General features: G+C 45.4%; 1 protein-coding gene across 2 annotated transcripts in view; it reads left to right on the top strand.

Annotated features, from left to right (window-relative positions):
- RIPOR2 (RHO family interacting cell polarization regulator 2) overlaps nucleotides 1-14,282 on the top strand; it is a 34,163-nt gene extending 19,881 nt beyond the window's left edge. For both annotated transcript variants that reach the window (XM_050892441.1, XM_050892440.1), the window contains 9 exons: nucleotides 2,018-2,202; nucleotides 4,066-4,234; nucleotides 5,710-5,845; nucleotides 6,788-6,949; nucleotides 7,952-8,110; nucleotides 9,142-9,344; nucleotides 10,844-10,927; nucleotides 12,565-12,655; nucleotides 14,120-14,282. In XM_050892441.1, the coding sequence (XP_050748398.1) occupies nucleotides 2,018-2,202; nucleotides 4,066-4,234; nucleotides 5,710-5,845; nucleotides 6,788-6,949; nucleotides 7,952-8,110; nucleotides 9,142-9,344; nucleotides 10,844-10,927; nucleotides 12,565-12,655; nucleotides 14,120-14,220 (1,290 nt within the window). In that variant the 3' untranslated portion in view covers nucleotides 14,221-14,282. The remainder of the gene's footprint in view (nucleotides 1-2,017; nucleotides 2,203-4,065; nucleotides 4,235-5,709; nucleotides 5,846-6,787; nucleotides 6,950-7,951; nucleotides 8,111-9,141; nucleotides 9,345-10,843; nucleotides 10,928-12,564; nucleotides 12,656-14,119) is intronic.

The raw sequence follows: 14,282 nt of genomic DNA, 5'->3' as shown, positions 1-14,282 counted from the left end.
TTTTCCCCCATCCATTTTTAAAATGAGACATCCTGTCATTACACCAGGATAGACAGAAGATGTTGAAAATTAGAAAGAAGAAGAGGGTTTTGCATGTGTGTTGTTAATACGTTTACTGCTGATCACTGTGACTTGTATCTCCCCCATAAATAATAACTCATGACGCATTACTGTGCAAAGAGTATTATATGGGAAATAATCATTTCAAATGCTTCATATTCATATGCAAGTTGGTCTGCTAGTCATTTAAACCTCATCATTCAAAAACATGGCTGAGGAGGAAGGAGGAAAGCATTTATCCTTCAGCATTATCTTTTTACAAAGAAACTTTGTTAACATCCTTGTTTCCATTGGTGTTTGCAGCTGCATGGTACTTTCCCAAGTTAAGTGCTTTTTTGACAGCCTGCAGCCCCTGTTTCTTGCACTATTTCCCAAGGAGGTTCAAGCAGGCAAAGCCACCATTACAAAGAGGTCAACTATCCAAACAGCAGAGGGACAATGGAGACTGTTTATTTACACTCCTCTTATCAGAAGTCACAAAGGGACAGACGTGGGATGGGGGGAGAGAGGACAGACCTGTGCAGACAGGATTCCTGCACACTGGAGAAGGATGCCTCTTCCAGATCTGCTTATGTCTGCTTGTTGCCTATTGATCAGCTTGCAGACCAACACTCAGCATCGCTGAGCTCCCCATGCAAAAAGGTTGAGCTGGAATCCAGCTGTGGCTGAAGAAATCTCTCTTGGACATATTAGATGGGCAGAGAAAAGGAGAAGCCCGTATGTTGCCGTTTGCTTTTGCCTGAAGAAGCTGCACTACCAGCCCTGAAAGAAATGGCAGCTCAAACCATCGGTGCTGCAAAGGAAGCGGGATACAGCACCCACTTGTGTCACAGATGTGTTGGGAAGTGTGTTTGATCAGCTAATGACTGTACGGTCAGTTTAAGGAGTCCAGCATCGTAAGGGCTAACATATGGCCGTTATAGCATTAATATTGTGTGCAAACGAATTGGAAACAGAACTCCAAGCACCCACAGCTCTAGAGGAGCTGGTGCTGAGTCTGAACTCAGAGGCCAATGCATTTCTTTCTACAAGCTGAGACAAAGTCCTGGCTCCTGTCTGGGACTGGAAGATGTGGCTTGTGTAATGGCACCGGTGGTTCCTGGCTGTTTCGGATCAAATAATCATGTAGTGCTAAAGGTGTTGGAAGTCATTGCACAAACCAACAGAGGTGATCTCTCAAGTTACATCTGATCCTGCAAAGTGACCCTGGAAGCAACTCTGTGGGCATGTCTGGATGAATCACCACATGGGACCAGGGCCTTTGATACTTCCTACAGCAACAGCAAGGTTTCCGTCGCATTTCTTCCCAGCAGTGAGATGGGATGGCTTCCCCCCTCTCTAGCACTGTTAATTTATGAGTTACAATACTGCCTTTCTCTGTCACCTAGGAATCTGATGCCTGCTTGGCTTTTTCTTGATAAGCCATGTGGCTTCAAAGGCCATAAAAATCCTCTCATCCTATAAATAAATGGGACCAAATTCATTCCTGGCCAAGGTCCGTTGGAGTTACATCTGGAATAAATCCGATAGTGCCATTGGATATGTATAAATTGGCTTCTGTAGCTAGAACAGCAATTATGGAATGTGCCTTCCCCTTTCAACTTCCAGTGCGTTAATTGCCGTCTCTCCTTTTGGAGGACGCCGAAAGCTGCGTCACTTGGATTCAAGATGTACTTCTTGTTTCTATAAAACACATCAAATTTTGCCTTTGAGGGTTTTCCTCTGGGGAAGAGAGGGGGTAGGATGGGGAGGGGAGGAGGAATGGAAGGGTTTTTCCAGTTCTCAGGCTTTGATTGTATATGCTATGAATATGAAGGTTTGAAATGAAACACCCAATAAAATGAAGTTTTAAAAATAAAATGAAGAATTTGAAAGTTTTAAGCTTTATCCTTTTTTTTCTTTTCTTTCAGTAGTAGCTAATATCTGGGGTTTTCATTGGTTCGTTCTGCCTTTGCAGTGCAAGCCAGCAGTAAGCCGAAGCAGGTCCTCCAGTTTAAGTCTAACAGTTGAAAGTGCTTTAGAAAGCTTTGATTTCCTGAACACCTCTGACTTTGATGATGAGGATGGTGGTGGTGTGGAGGTTTGTAATGGTGGAGGAGGTGCAGACTCAGTATTTTCAGATACTGAGATTGAGAAGAATAGGTAAGTTTGTAGTAACTGCCAGCTGTGCTTACGCCAAACTGATACCCTAGCTCTTTGTCGCTAAGAGGGGATCCCGGTGCACACATTATTCAAGGAAGACTGACTAATCCTTGATGAGTTTTTAGGGTCAGAGGGTTCCCCGTGGCTGCTGCATACAAAATCTTTAGCTTCCAGGATCATTTTTTTCCCTGTTCAAATATACACAATCTGTCCTCCAAAGGAGAAGGGTAAATTAAATTAAGCTGACATCAATACTGGCAGAGCCTCTTCCTTGACATAGGTTTGGACCTGGCTTTCCTTGGATGTAATTACTAATTCCTCTGTGGTTTTTCCCCCCTCCCTTTGTCTTTTCTCTCTAGCCGAATGAGTCTTTGCAGTGGATTAAGCTTGTCAGTAACAATAACACAGGGCCAGATTTAAGCAGCATGGTGTAGGTTTCCTTTGGAATGTAAGAGTGATGACTGGTACTCTGTTCATGGCCCTGCGTGTTACCTGCCCTTCTTTCATCACTTTTGGTCTTTCTGAGAAAAAAAAGCAAAAAAAAAAAAGGCAAAAAAAAAAAATGCTGTGGTGTTTGTGCTGTGGTCTGCCATTGTCGTGTGACTTTAAGATGCTGTGTTTCAGTCATTAGATCCTAAAAGCATGTTTGCATCCTCGGAGATGACATGATGCCCAGCAGGCATGTAAGCGGCACTAGAGCTGGAAAAAAAGAAAAGAACATGGTTCCCTCGTGCCCCACGCTTTCCAAACAGGGAGCTATACTTCTCGCAGCTTATCGTGGTCTGTTTAAAACAATTTTGAGTGCAGACAAGCAACCACCATGCACTTCCCATCATCTCACTGCATATCCTCTTTCCAGAATAAGACTTGGTGGGAAGAAAAACTTGGAAAACTGTGTCGCTTGTTAACGTGGCACTCTGAGCTCAGTTCAGTCTGTGTTGATTTAAGGATCTGGCTTTAACCAGACACTTTAGCATAAATTTAACTTAAGTAGCAAAAATTTAAGTTAGTTATAAGCTAACTTAGAAAGCAACTAAAATCTTTTAAGTTAAAATAGAAGTTAAAATTTCTTTTTTTCCCCTCTGGCTTATCCCCAGATAGTGTAGATTCCCGCTTCCATTTTTAGATGTGTGTGTGACTCAGTGTAAAGATTGCAAGTGTTGAAACTTCTGAACTTGCAGCCAAATACACTTGCCACCTGGGGACTGACCTTGGGCTTTGCATTTAAACACAGGGAGGACCATTTGTACAACAAGACAATGTTGGACATAATGATTTAAAACACAGTGAGACTAGCTTTATGCTGTTACAGAAACAATTGGCAAAAAGTAAGCTGTACACATTGTGCCTAAAACAGCATATGAAAACATCATGTCTCTTACTCCAGCAGTGGTTTTCCTTTCCTTCTGCAATGAGCATTAAATCTGGCAGCAGGAGGGCACAGAAAGCACAGAGCTGTTCTGAGCAGCTCAGTGCTTGGGATGGCATAAATTGTAACGGTGCTTAATCCAGAGCGACTGGGGAGATGATTCACCGACAGATGGGAGAGATCTGTCACCACCCAGCGACAGTAACTGCGGGTTAAAAAGGCTTGCTGTTGAGGGCATTGCATCGCTCAAGGCAAACCAGTCAGTGGACAGAGACCTGTCCCCTCGGTGGCTACAGCCCTTCCATGCCCGGCCAGGGCAGCACTGCTCTTTTGCGATATGATGTGTTCATCGCGAGGTTTCTGGCTGCTTTCAGCTCTTCTGCCATGCTCGTTGCTCGTCGCCCTGAGTGAGCGCGTGTGTGTGTGTGTGTGTGTGTGTGTCTGCCATAGCAGCGGTCGGCCCTGCACTGACCTCCCTCATCCCTCCTCCCCAGTTACAGGACGGAGCACCCAGAAGCCAGAGGCCACCTGAGCGAAGCTCTCACCGAGGACACGGGCGTGGGCACCAGCGTGGCCGGGAGCCCTCTGCCCCTGACCACAGGGAATGACAGCCTCGATATAACCATAGTTAAGCACTTGCAGTATTGCACGCAGCTCATTCAGGTACCAGGCCCGGCTCATTTAGGGCATATATTTTAAAATCTTCCCCGCAGGCACTGGTGTGCCCGCAACCTGGGGTACGAGCAGGCTGGCAAGGTCAGCGCTGCTCGTGGGAGGCAGTGGGAGTGCAGGGCTGGGACAGCCGCCATGCTGGGGTAAAGGTCACACCGGAAAAGCCTCCATCGTTTCCGTCCTGGCCCGTCTCGGAGCAGACCTGACGTGCAAACAAGGGGGCACTTTGCAGGTGCTGCCCAGCAGGACTGACGGGCAGCACAGCAGATGACAGGGGCAGCCCCTGCTCTGGGTTACAAACATCCACTGGCTTCGCCGGGAGGTCCTCAATGAGATCAGTCCCCAGTTAAGGCAGCCCATGTCTTCAGAGGTAAAACAGAAGCCCATGGCCCCGCTGTTTAACTGAGCCCCAGACAAGGCTGTGGTGTTCAAGAGCAGAAACGGATTTCCTCATGTGAGCTGGAGAGATTGTCTGCAACACACACAGTGAAGGCAGCGCATGACAGCCCCCCTGGGACATGGAAATTGTCTGTTCATGCTCACAACTAACTAGCACAACCTTTTAGAGGGTTTTTTTCAGAGCCCACGCACAGCAAATGTGATTTTAAACCTCCAGCAAGCCACTCTAGCAAGTGAGGGCATCAGGGTTTTCCTGATGAATCAAAACATACTGCAGCTTCCTCTTTGAAATTATTTGACTGTTCCACCTTACATATAATTAGCTTTATTTTCCCAAAGGCCCAATGAAGCAATGCAGAGTGATCCTGATTCCGGCACCCTTAGTGCTGAGCTGGACACTCTGCTGACTCACAAGTATGAGAAAAAGGGAGGTTTTTGGCTTAAATACAAGAGTACACAGTAAATATGCAGTTGGGGGAGGCAAGCTTGAACTATGTCCACACACTGAACAGATTTGATATGAACAATATTTATGTGGACTGCTGAAGAAAATGCAGATGTCAGCAGCAGGGATATTAGCAAGGTGAAAGCACCAAATTAATAAAGGCACCTGGGTAGTTGATCAGAGCTGAAACAGAGTGGAGAAAGAGTGACCTGTGGTCTGCCTCCAGGCAGGTATGTCCTGAAAGTCCACAGCCTATGTTACACCAAAGTCAGAGTAATATTCTTTTCTGGCTTCAAGGCTTATGATGGTGTATTCCTTTAGCTTTGCAGAGTGTATAAATCAGAAATTACTTATGCAAATGGCTGCTTGGATACTCAAGTGCTTATATCCAGATGTAGACGTTAAAGATGTAAGCAGCAATACCTATCAACCACGACCATAAAATATCACAGAGACAAAAAAATTTTGAAGTTAAGGAGATCCCATGGTTCCAGGCAATGAATTTGCCATTGCACTTCTTCAGGTGCCAGGTGTTTTGGAGGTTTTTGTTTTCTTCTGAGTTGGTTTTTTTTTTTTTTTGTTCAATGACTCCTTTTCCTCCCTTCCCATTTGTCTTCACCAGCAAATTGTGTTCTCCAGTAAAACACCATTTGTGGCAAGAGACCTCCTGGATAAGCTGTCCCGGCAGATCCTCGTGATGGAGAATATCGCGGAGATCAGCACTGAGAACTTGGGCAACATCACCTCCCTTACTGATGGTAAGAGACAAGTTAGGGGGTTTCCTTCTGAAAAGGGTTTGTTTGGGCACGTGTGCCTGCTGAAAAAATTGCTGTGCAGGGCTCACTGTCACTGCAGGAGATGCCACTGTAGTAAGGTCGACTCACAGTTACCAGCAGGTGTAGCAGTCACCAGAGTTGGTCAGGGGCCTTATTCTATCTTCAGCGCCGGTATCCAGAAATAAGCAGGTGAGAAGAGAAAGGACTTATCCTTATCCTGCTTGACGTGCAGAAGATGCACAGAGGTTGTTGCTGCGGTGGGGTGGGGATGCTGCCACCTCTGAAGAGCCAAATTCTTCCTCCACCTCTCTTTCCCAAGGAAAGGCAGGATCTGCCTTATACTATCAATCAGGGGCATAGTACAACTCCTCAAACATTTTATCCATTTTATTTTTAGCCATCTCTATGGAGAATTATTTAGTTATTTTTCTTGTTGTTGCATCTATTTTAATACCTTGGCAGAGTTTGACAAACACGTAGTTACTCACCCCATGAGCACTCTGACAGGACAGTAAATACAACATGGTGTATTTATTTTGTTTATCAGAAAACTGAGGCAAAATTGAGTGACTTACCCAAGGCCACAGAGCAGTGCTAGGACAGGGACCAGTCTTGTGCAGACCATTTGCAGTATTCTCCTAGTATTTAATGGTATTTAAAAGGGTGAGACATCAGTGCCCAGAACTGGATCAGGAGCAAATTTTCTCACATCCTACCATGGGAAACAGAAAAATCACGTTACAAACTTGGGGTGAGCACATGATCACGCTTGTGAAGGTAATGTCACAGGGTGACTCACCAAACCGTAACTGTCCATCAGCGGGCTGGGGTGAGATTTCCTCCACTCTTACTGTCTTTCCTCTTCTGGAAGTCGGTGCTTCCAGCACGGCTTTGTTTCATCGTTCATTTTGTCTTCTCCACCAGCAATTCCAGAGTTCCACAAGAAGCTGTCACTGCTGGCTTTCTGGATGAAGTGTACTGGCCCTTCAGGAGTGTATCACACATCTGCAGACAAGATGATGAAGCAGTTGGATATCAATTTTGCCACCACTGTGAATGAGGAGTGTCCAGGACTTGCAGAAACAGGTACCAACTGCTGCAAAAAAAATTGTGTCAGTCATCAAAATGGAGAACAGTTGTATACTGTGCTTTACTCAACCTTCATTGCTTTGTTTTCCAACCCCTTGGAGGTCTGTTTGGCCACAGCTCCAAGATCTCATTTGAAAACTAATGCTACGACTCTTGAAACACTTTTGGCCCAAAATAATCAGATCAGAATAGGAGAAAAAGGTGAGGTCAGCAGAAAAGAAGATACTGTTTTAAGGTTTATGAGCTAACTGGAAAGTAAGTCTATTCCCAAATACAGGTTTGTAAGTGAATCAGTGAAGTAGGAATCCTCGCACTTAATTTTGTGTCTATATAATGTCCATGCCGCGTTACAGTGCACGGAGATGAAATTCATACACATTAAAGTGAGTCTGTCTGAACATAGGTTCCTATTTGGAGTGGGATGTACCACATTTCAAACTCCAGCTGTACGGACTAGCTCTCCCTGGGACAAAACGGGGATGTAGGGTGACTTGCTCAGGTGTTTTCCTGGCAGGGCAGTGTTTTCCTTCCTGCTCCATGCTAGAGCTCTCGCAGACAGTGCCTCAGACTAGCTTTCTGCATGCCGTATGCTCACGCAGGAACATAAAAACAAGCAAAGCCAAATCCTGCCTCTGTGCGCATCTCCCCTACTTCAGTGGCATCGTGGAGATGTAACTGGCAGTGCATGTGGATGTGTGTTTAGCGATTCAGGATATCGTTTGGGTAGAAGGGATACTGTATTGATCGGATAGGAAGCTGCACTAGCCATCCGTAAACTGGCAGAGGTTCATCCTCACAAAGATATCCTCTGGCGATGAGAGCTAGACAGGGAGAAGGTCTGTCTAGCTTCTAACCTAACCACAGTTGAGGTTAGAAGCATTGGGAAGTACCTGGCTTTGCAAATACAGTTCATTCTTTCTGGCTTTGAATTGGACTGTGGCATTTTGCCAGCAGCTTTTGCTCTCACTAACGTGTCCCTTTTTCCGTGGCTGCCTACAGTCTTCAGAATCCTGGTGTCTCAGATCCTGGACCGGACGGAGCCTGTCCTCTACTCCAGCATGTCCTCTGAGATCATTACCGTCTTTCAGTATTACAACTATTTTGCCAGCCACAGTGTTAATGACCTTGGAAGCTATTTGCTGCAGCTCGCAAAAGAAGGTAGGGTATATAAATTCTGGTAGCTAACAGGGGAGTACATCGGCATCCTTCTGACCTCAGCACAGAACAGTTCAGCCCTGAGGCTTATTTTACAAAAGAAGGGGGGAAAGGAGACAAAGTGCCTTGGATACTAAGTCTGAATGCACCTGAACAGTTGTACGTATCAAGGGAAAGGAGCTGATGCAGATACAACCTCAGTCATTTCTATTTCCGTATTCAAATAGGAAAAAACTATGTTGAAAGAGTTAGTTTTTAGGAAATGGCTGATGGTGGTGGGCTGGGCCCAAGGTCTGGGAAGTTTTCTGTGCCCGCAGCTTGGATGACATTCCAGTCTTTCACCATCCTTTATGGAGAGACCTTCTGAAGTGCTGAGCGATTCTCAGGAGCCAAGGGATCACAGCACCTCAGTGTTTGGCAGGCTCTGCCACCGAGAGCTAAAGAGAGAAGCAGATGCTCCACAGAGCATGCTAGACTGCAATCCCTGGCAAGCCAAGTTTTCTTCTCTATTTGAGAGGGAGTTTGAGGAACCTTGCCTCATTTTCGTTTTTATTTGGGCATACTGGGGAGCTTTTGCTCAAAAACCTGGAAGGAAAAAGGCATTTCAGCCCACCTCTGAAACATGTTAGCCCTGGGTCTTGGTGGCAGACATCAATCTGCCTAGGAAAAGCTCTCACAAAGATGCTCTGGAAGTCAATACACTGACAGGGATATTGAGTTTCACTTGTTACGGGGAGGATTTACATCTTCCAGCAGAAAGTGAAGATTTGACAGGTAGGCCCTTAGCTCTGGGTAGGCGACCTAGCCCATCTATTCATCTCCTCCTTTGGAAGAATGTCTGAGAAACTGGCCCAACTTAAAGCCCAGACAATTCCCCATGCAGACACACTGCAATGCTGCAATTGCTCAGATGGGGATTTTTTCGTGTCCTTTCTGTGCATAGTATAAATTGAGGATTGCTAGCGGGGAAAGGAGCAATCTGAAATATTGAGAGGATAAAATAAGTAACAAGAACCTTTCTCTTGCACTTGTAGCCTCTGTGGTTCAGGTGCTGCAGTCAGTGAAAGATGGAAAACTGCAGCAAAATGTGGCCAAAATAAACTCCAATAACCTTCCACCACAGCAAGAAGTTTTGAGAGCTTTGGCTTTACTTCTCAATGAAAATAAAAATGAAGTCAGTGAGACTGTGGCATCACTTCTGACAGCTACCGCAGAAAACAGGCACTTCAGGGAGAAGGTAAGTGGCAGAAAATCACCTATCACCTAAGAGACCTGTATCATCATGACATTTTTTCTGCTTGTGTGTCTCAAATGTCTACGGGCATAAAATAATTGCTCCAAGCTTGATTTAAACTGATCCAGAGGGATTTCCTGTCTAATTTTTCTGCAAATATGCAGGTCTGTTTCTGTCATTATGCCAGTCTGCTTCTACCTGTCATTACACTAAGCAGGTACTAACTAAAACTCCTCAAATACTTACTGAGCGCTGTGCTCTCCAGCTATCTTCCACACTTCAGCATTTCTGCTGGCCTGCCTCAGACTTGGCTTCAGTCCAAGGCTTCAAGGCAACAGTCCCCAGCATCACCCACACGCAAAGACGTAGGTCTGAGATTTTTATTTTTTTCCCAAAGGAGGCTGGCATCTATGGGACCTCCCGCCATTTCTGGAGGGGATGGACTGCCTTGGGCAAACGCAGCTCAGCTGTGAGATCTAAGATTTGAGTCTATCACAGATACCGAAGGCAAGAAGCAGTGCCAGATTAAACACAGGAATTAAAGAGAAGGGAGAAGAGGAATAAGAAGAAATTAGGTGTTGCTTCTACCCTTTCATGGCAGACCTTCCCTACTATCCTCCTTGTTCCCTGTCAGGAGAGAGCGAAAGAAAAGGCAGTTGGAAGAGGAAGAGTGGTGGAAGGAAGGCAGAGGGAGGAAAAAAAGGAGCTCACCCTTTGCTGCTCCTCTCTGTCGATCCACTCCCCTCTTCGCTTGCCCTCCCACTTCATCTTCCATTTTTGCAGCCTCTTGGTATCATACCATCCTTCTCTATCCCCAGCTTCATGGAGGCAGCATCTCAGGGAAGATACAACCTCCTCCTGGAACAGGCATGTATAGCTGATACCTGGTTCACTGCCTGCAGGAAGGACCACAAGGTGCCTTGTATGAGGGCATTATGCAGTGTTATGCTGCAGATGAGTTCATTGCACAGCCGACTGCCTCACACTAGTTTTGTTTGCTTAGCAGTAGCTACTGATTTCTAGGGCCAAGCAGTAAACTGGTCTAGCAGCTCATGCTAACCTTGTAATAGTTATTTGCAGTCCCCCTAGGGTCCGTCCCAGCTTGTTCATTACTATCCCTACATTAGAGAGACCACCTCAAGGGTCAGCTCTTGAGCCGTTTAGACTCCAAGGCCCATTTAAAGCTCTTTGACGATTTATGCCGAAAGGCCCTCAAGGGTGCCAGACTGTGCTTCTCACTTTAACGTGAACTTTTCCTCACCAAAAGCTGGCCTGAGACTACTAAGCTATAACTAGTGGCCTGGCCTGGATCTGCTGTAGGGAATTATCGCACCACGTTACCTGTAGCAGGGGCTGTGCTTCTCCGTCCCACGTGCCCACTGTCAGGGAGGTGGGCTGCAATCCCTCTCCCTTTAGTAGGGTAGCAGTGCCTCCATGCTCCACCCTTCTGCTCCGCACAGGCACAGACATTTTCATCGCTACTCTTCTTCATGTGTTTTCAGGCCTTGATTTATTACTGTGAAGCACTAACCCAGCCCAACCTCCAGCTGCAGAAAGCAGCTTGCTTGGCTCTAAGATACCTCAAGGTAAGAGACAAGGAATTCACTGTGGCACTTGGCTTTACTTTAAAGAAAGGACATCTGATAGGTGCAAACAACAAAATAGAAATTGCAATAGCAGCAGCAGCAGCAGCGGTTTTATTTTGCATTGCTGCACTGCATCCTTTTACAGATACTGTGCTGTTTGGGAATGGTTTAGAAGCTTCAATGCAAAACCAGCCAGGCTCTGCAACAATGACCACATTTATCTTTTGCATATCATCCTTTCCTCCCTCTCATATTGACTTTAGGAGACTTACTTCCACATCACAGAGAAAAAAATATATTCATCCATAGAGTACTGACTGAGAGGGAAAAAACCCATCCTTTCCCAGGGTAAAATTAGCTGTAATGCATGTGGGTTGCAGCGGTAGAAGAGAAAGGGAGAGACAGGTCACAGCTCATTTTGTGCCAAATAACTGGTACATCTGGGCACTAAAGCTTCACCTAGCATCTGGTACCATTTCTGCACTCCCTCCCATGACAGGAAGGAAAAATGCACTTTTGTTTTGGCTGTATAGAGCCACAGGAAACAGCAGCCGCCCAAGCCTGACTGGTATGGGACACTGGGGCAAAAAATGTGTTCCATGAGACAGACCCACTGTGGACTGACTATTTCTCCCTCAAAACTGTTCCCTGGAGAAGACAGCTCTAAAATGTAACTTCATCCCAGCCAGAACTGATACCATCCAATATATAATCCAATATTGTTTAAATACGAAAAAAATGTTTTCCCTTAAACAAGATGCTAGCAGGCATCCCTGAGTGGCAACGGTGAGGGGCATTACACCTCTGCTGCATGCAGGACGCAGTGGGGTTTTTGATGTCTCAGGAAAAGGGAGACTAGCAACCAGCGGTGGAACTGGAGCTAGACACATTTAACTTGAGCAGTGTGGCTCCGATGCATCTTGAATAGTGAGAATGGCAATTGCTGGGGAAAAAAACTACTGAGAAGAAGTATCATCATTTGGGATCTTCAAAGAAAAAGCTGAAGCCTTTCTGGAAGATATTATTTCAGAGATGGGAATGCTACAATGGATAGGTGACTGTGGATAAGCTAACCCAATGGCAATCTCATCCACATCAAACCACGTTGGCCACGCAAAGCAAAAATGTGGAAATGTCGGTGAGCGCAGGTGTCAGTGAGGAGCCTGTGGTGAAGTGACTGGGCTGGCCAGCCAACGTGCCCCTGTAGACACAGGTAGGCTGGCAAGAACAGCCTTCTCGGACCTACCAGCTTTGACAATGCTCAGTGTGAAACTCATTCCCTTGACGCCTGCCTCCTGTTCGTCTCCCTGCTGTACCCATGCCTTGGCATTTTTATGGCCTTGTCCCATGGCCCATCACCCAGCCTACAGTCAGAAGTCGCAGACATAGCTGGTCAGCCAGATTTATGCATGTAGCACATCGGGTAGGAAATTTAGAAAGGGTCCACACTGACAGCAGAAAATATACCTTCTAGGTGCTCCCCCTCAGGGAAACCCCATTCCTCATGTCTCCACCAAGGCCCTTCCCTTGGAGTAGGAAGGGCAATGCAGAGGATGGTCACTATTTCCATGCAAGGTTGTAAAATAAAACCACAGTGTACTATGTGGTGCTAATGCTGTTCTCTTTGCAATTCCTAGGCTGCTGAGAGTATTAAAATGCTGGTCACACTCTGCCAGTCTGACAACGAAGAGATCAGAAAAGTGGCGTCCGAAACCCTGCTCTCACTTGGTGAGTTGCCTGTTTTAGAGCAGTATTTCATTTTCTTTTTTAACCCAGCAGCATGTAAGACACTTGAGCTACACAAAGATGAGACTCTAAATGAATCAAAATTTTGCCTAGAGACTCGGACAGGTTAGAAAATACATATTCTTAGAAATAATTCATTTTGAAAATCATGAAAATGGACCAAAAAGACAGAAATTGAATTGTGTGAGTCTGGAGGGGGAAGAAGAAAAGGAAAAATAGCAAAGGAGAAGTTGACAAACAGAAATAATTCATAATGAATTTGAAAACCAAGCAGCCTTGAGGAGGCAGGAACGGCACACCGCCTGCTGCGTCTCATACACCCTCCTCTTGGGGATCCCCTCCTATCACCCCTGCAGTGCCATTATCACACTCTCAAGTGCCATTCGCACTGCCAAGTGTTCATTTAATCTAAATTATCTTTATATGCTTATTTGGACAGACCCTAGCCTGCAAGTCCTCCTTCACATGGTACCTCGGGGACCTTGCATTGACCCTCATTTATCCTTGAGACAACAGATACCCTGTTCATTAACCTGTAATCTGGCTGCGTAGCAGTGTGTGACTGCAAGTGGGGCTGCACAGTGTCGGGGCCCCAATACTTCAGTGGCACAGAAAAATTGTATTTTTCTGGCCTTTAGGCTAGGCATGAATTTCTACTCCATGGGCGTGTGTCCATCTGGGATTTTAGTTATGCACACTCTTCAAACATACTCTCTTCCATTCACCAGTTCAGCAGGAATTCACTCTGCTGCTGGACGTGTTATTGCTCAGGTTATAAAACAACTAGCCCAGGGACACTTCTATAAACTCTGGGGGATTGTACTGCCATTCTTCTAGAGGACATACAGAGACCATTTTGGTTCCTAATGGTCAATTCAACACACTAGGCTCAATGCTATCTGCAGGTGCATATAGATGACAGTACCTAAGAGAAAAGGGTTTGAGAGACACAAATAGTTAAATTTAGCAAATATACTGCTTCCTCTTTTTCAGCGGTATATAAGTAAAGATGTGGCTAGACTCACTTCTTTAAAGTGCCAAGAAGTGCGAAGTGGGTAAACTTTATATTGTCCAAAGTGGAAGTGGATAAACACCATCTGCCTCAAGTATATCACAGCTGCAGCTGAGACCTTGCCAAGCACCATAGGTCATTTAGTAAGACAAGTGTACAGATACTGTCATCTAATCATACAATCCACGTCTGCTTCTGTTTTGCTCTAGATAAAACCAGCAAATTACATGAGAAAATAAAAGAAAATAATTTGAACATTCGGAGCATGCTTAATTTTTCCAAGTAATTTCTGAAGTTGCCTTCAACAAGATAAATTTTAAGAAGGGGAAGAAGTTATGGCAGATCAGTACTTTCTAACAGCAGAGAATCCAGTATTTTAAATGTGGTAGGGCAATGATGTAATACATTATTATGCTTTAACATTTTGCATTCAGGTGAAGATGGGAGACTGGCATACGAACAGCTGGACAAATTTCCCCGGGAATTTGTTAAAGTTGGAAGCCGCCGTGGAACTGAAGCTGCCACAGCTTTTTAGGTGGAAAAGAACCTGCCTCCATTTAACAGGCATTAAAGTAGGATGGAGCTGCACTTCAGCGT

Source organism: Gymnogyps californianus, chromosome 2 (assembly GCF_018139145.2).
Source record: "Gymnogyps californianus isolate 813 chromosome 2, ASM1813914v2, whole genome shotgun sequence".
In the NCBI taxonomy this organism is placed as follows: Eukaryota; Metazoa; Chordata; class Aves; order Accipitriformes; family Cathartidae; genus Gymnogyps; species Gymnogyps californianus.
Note: the sequence above shows the minus strand (reverse complement) of the source record. Positions and strands in the feature narration are given on the sequence as shown.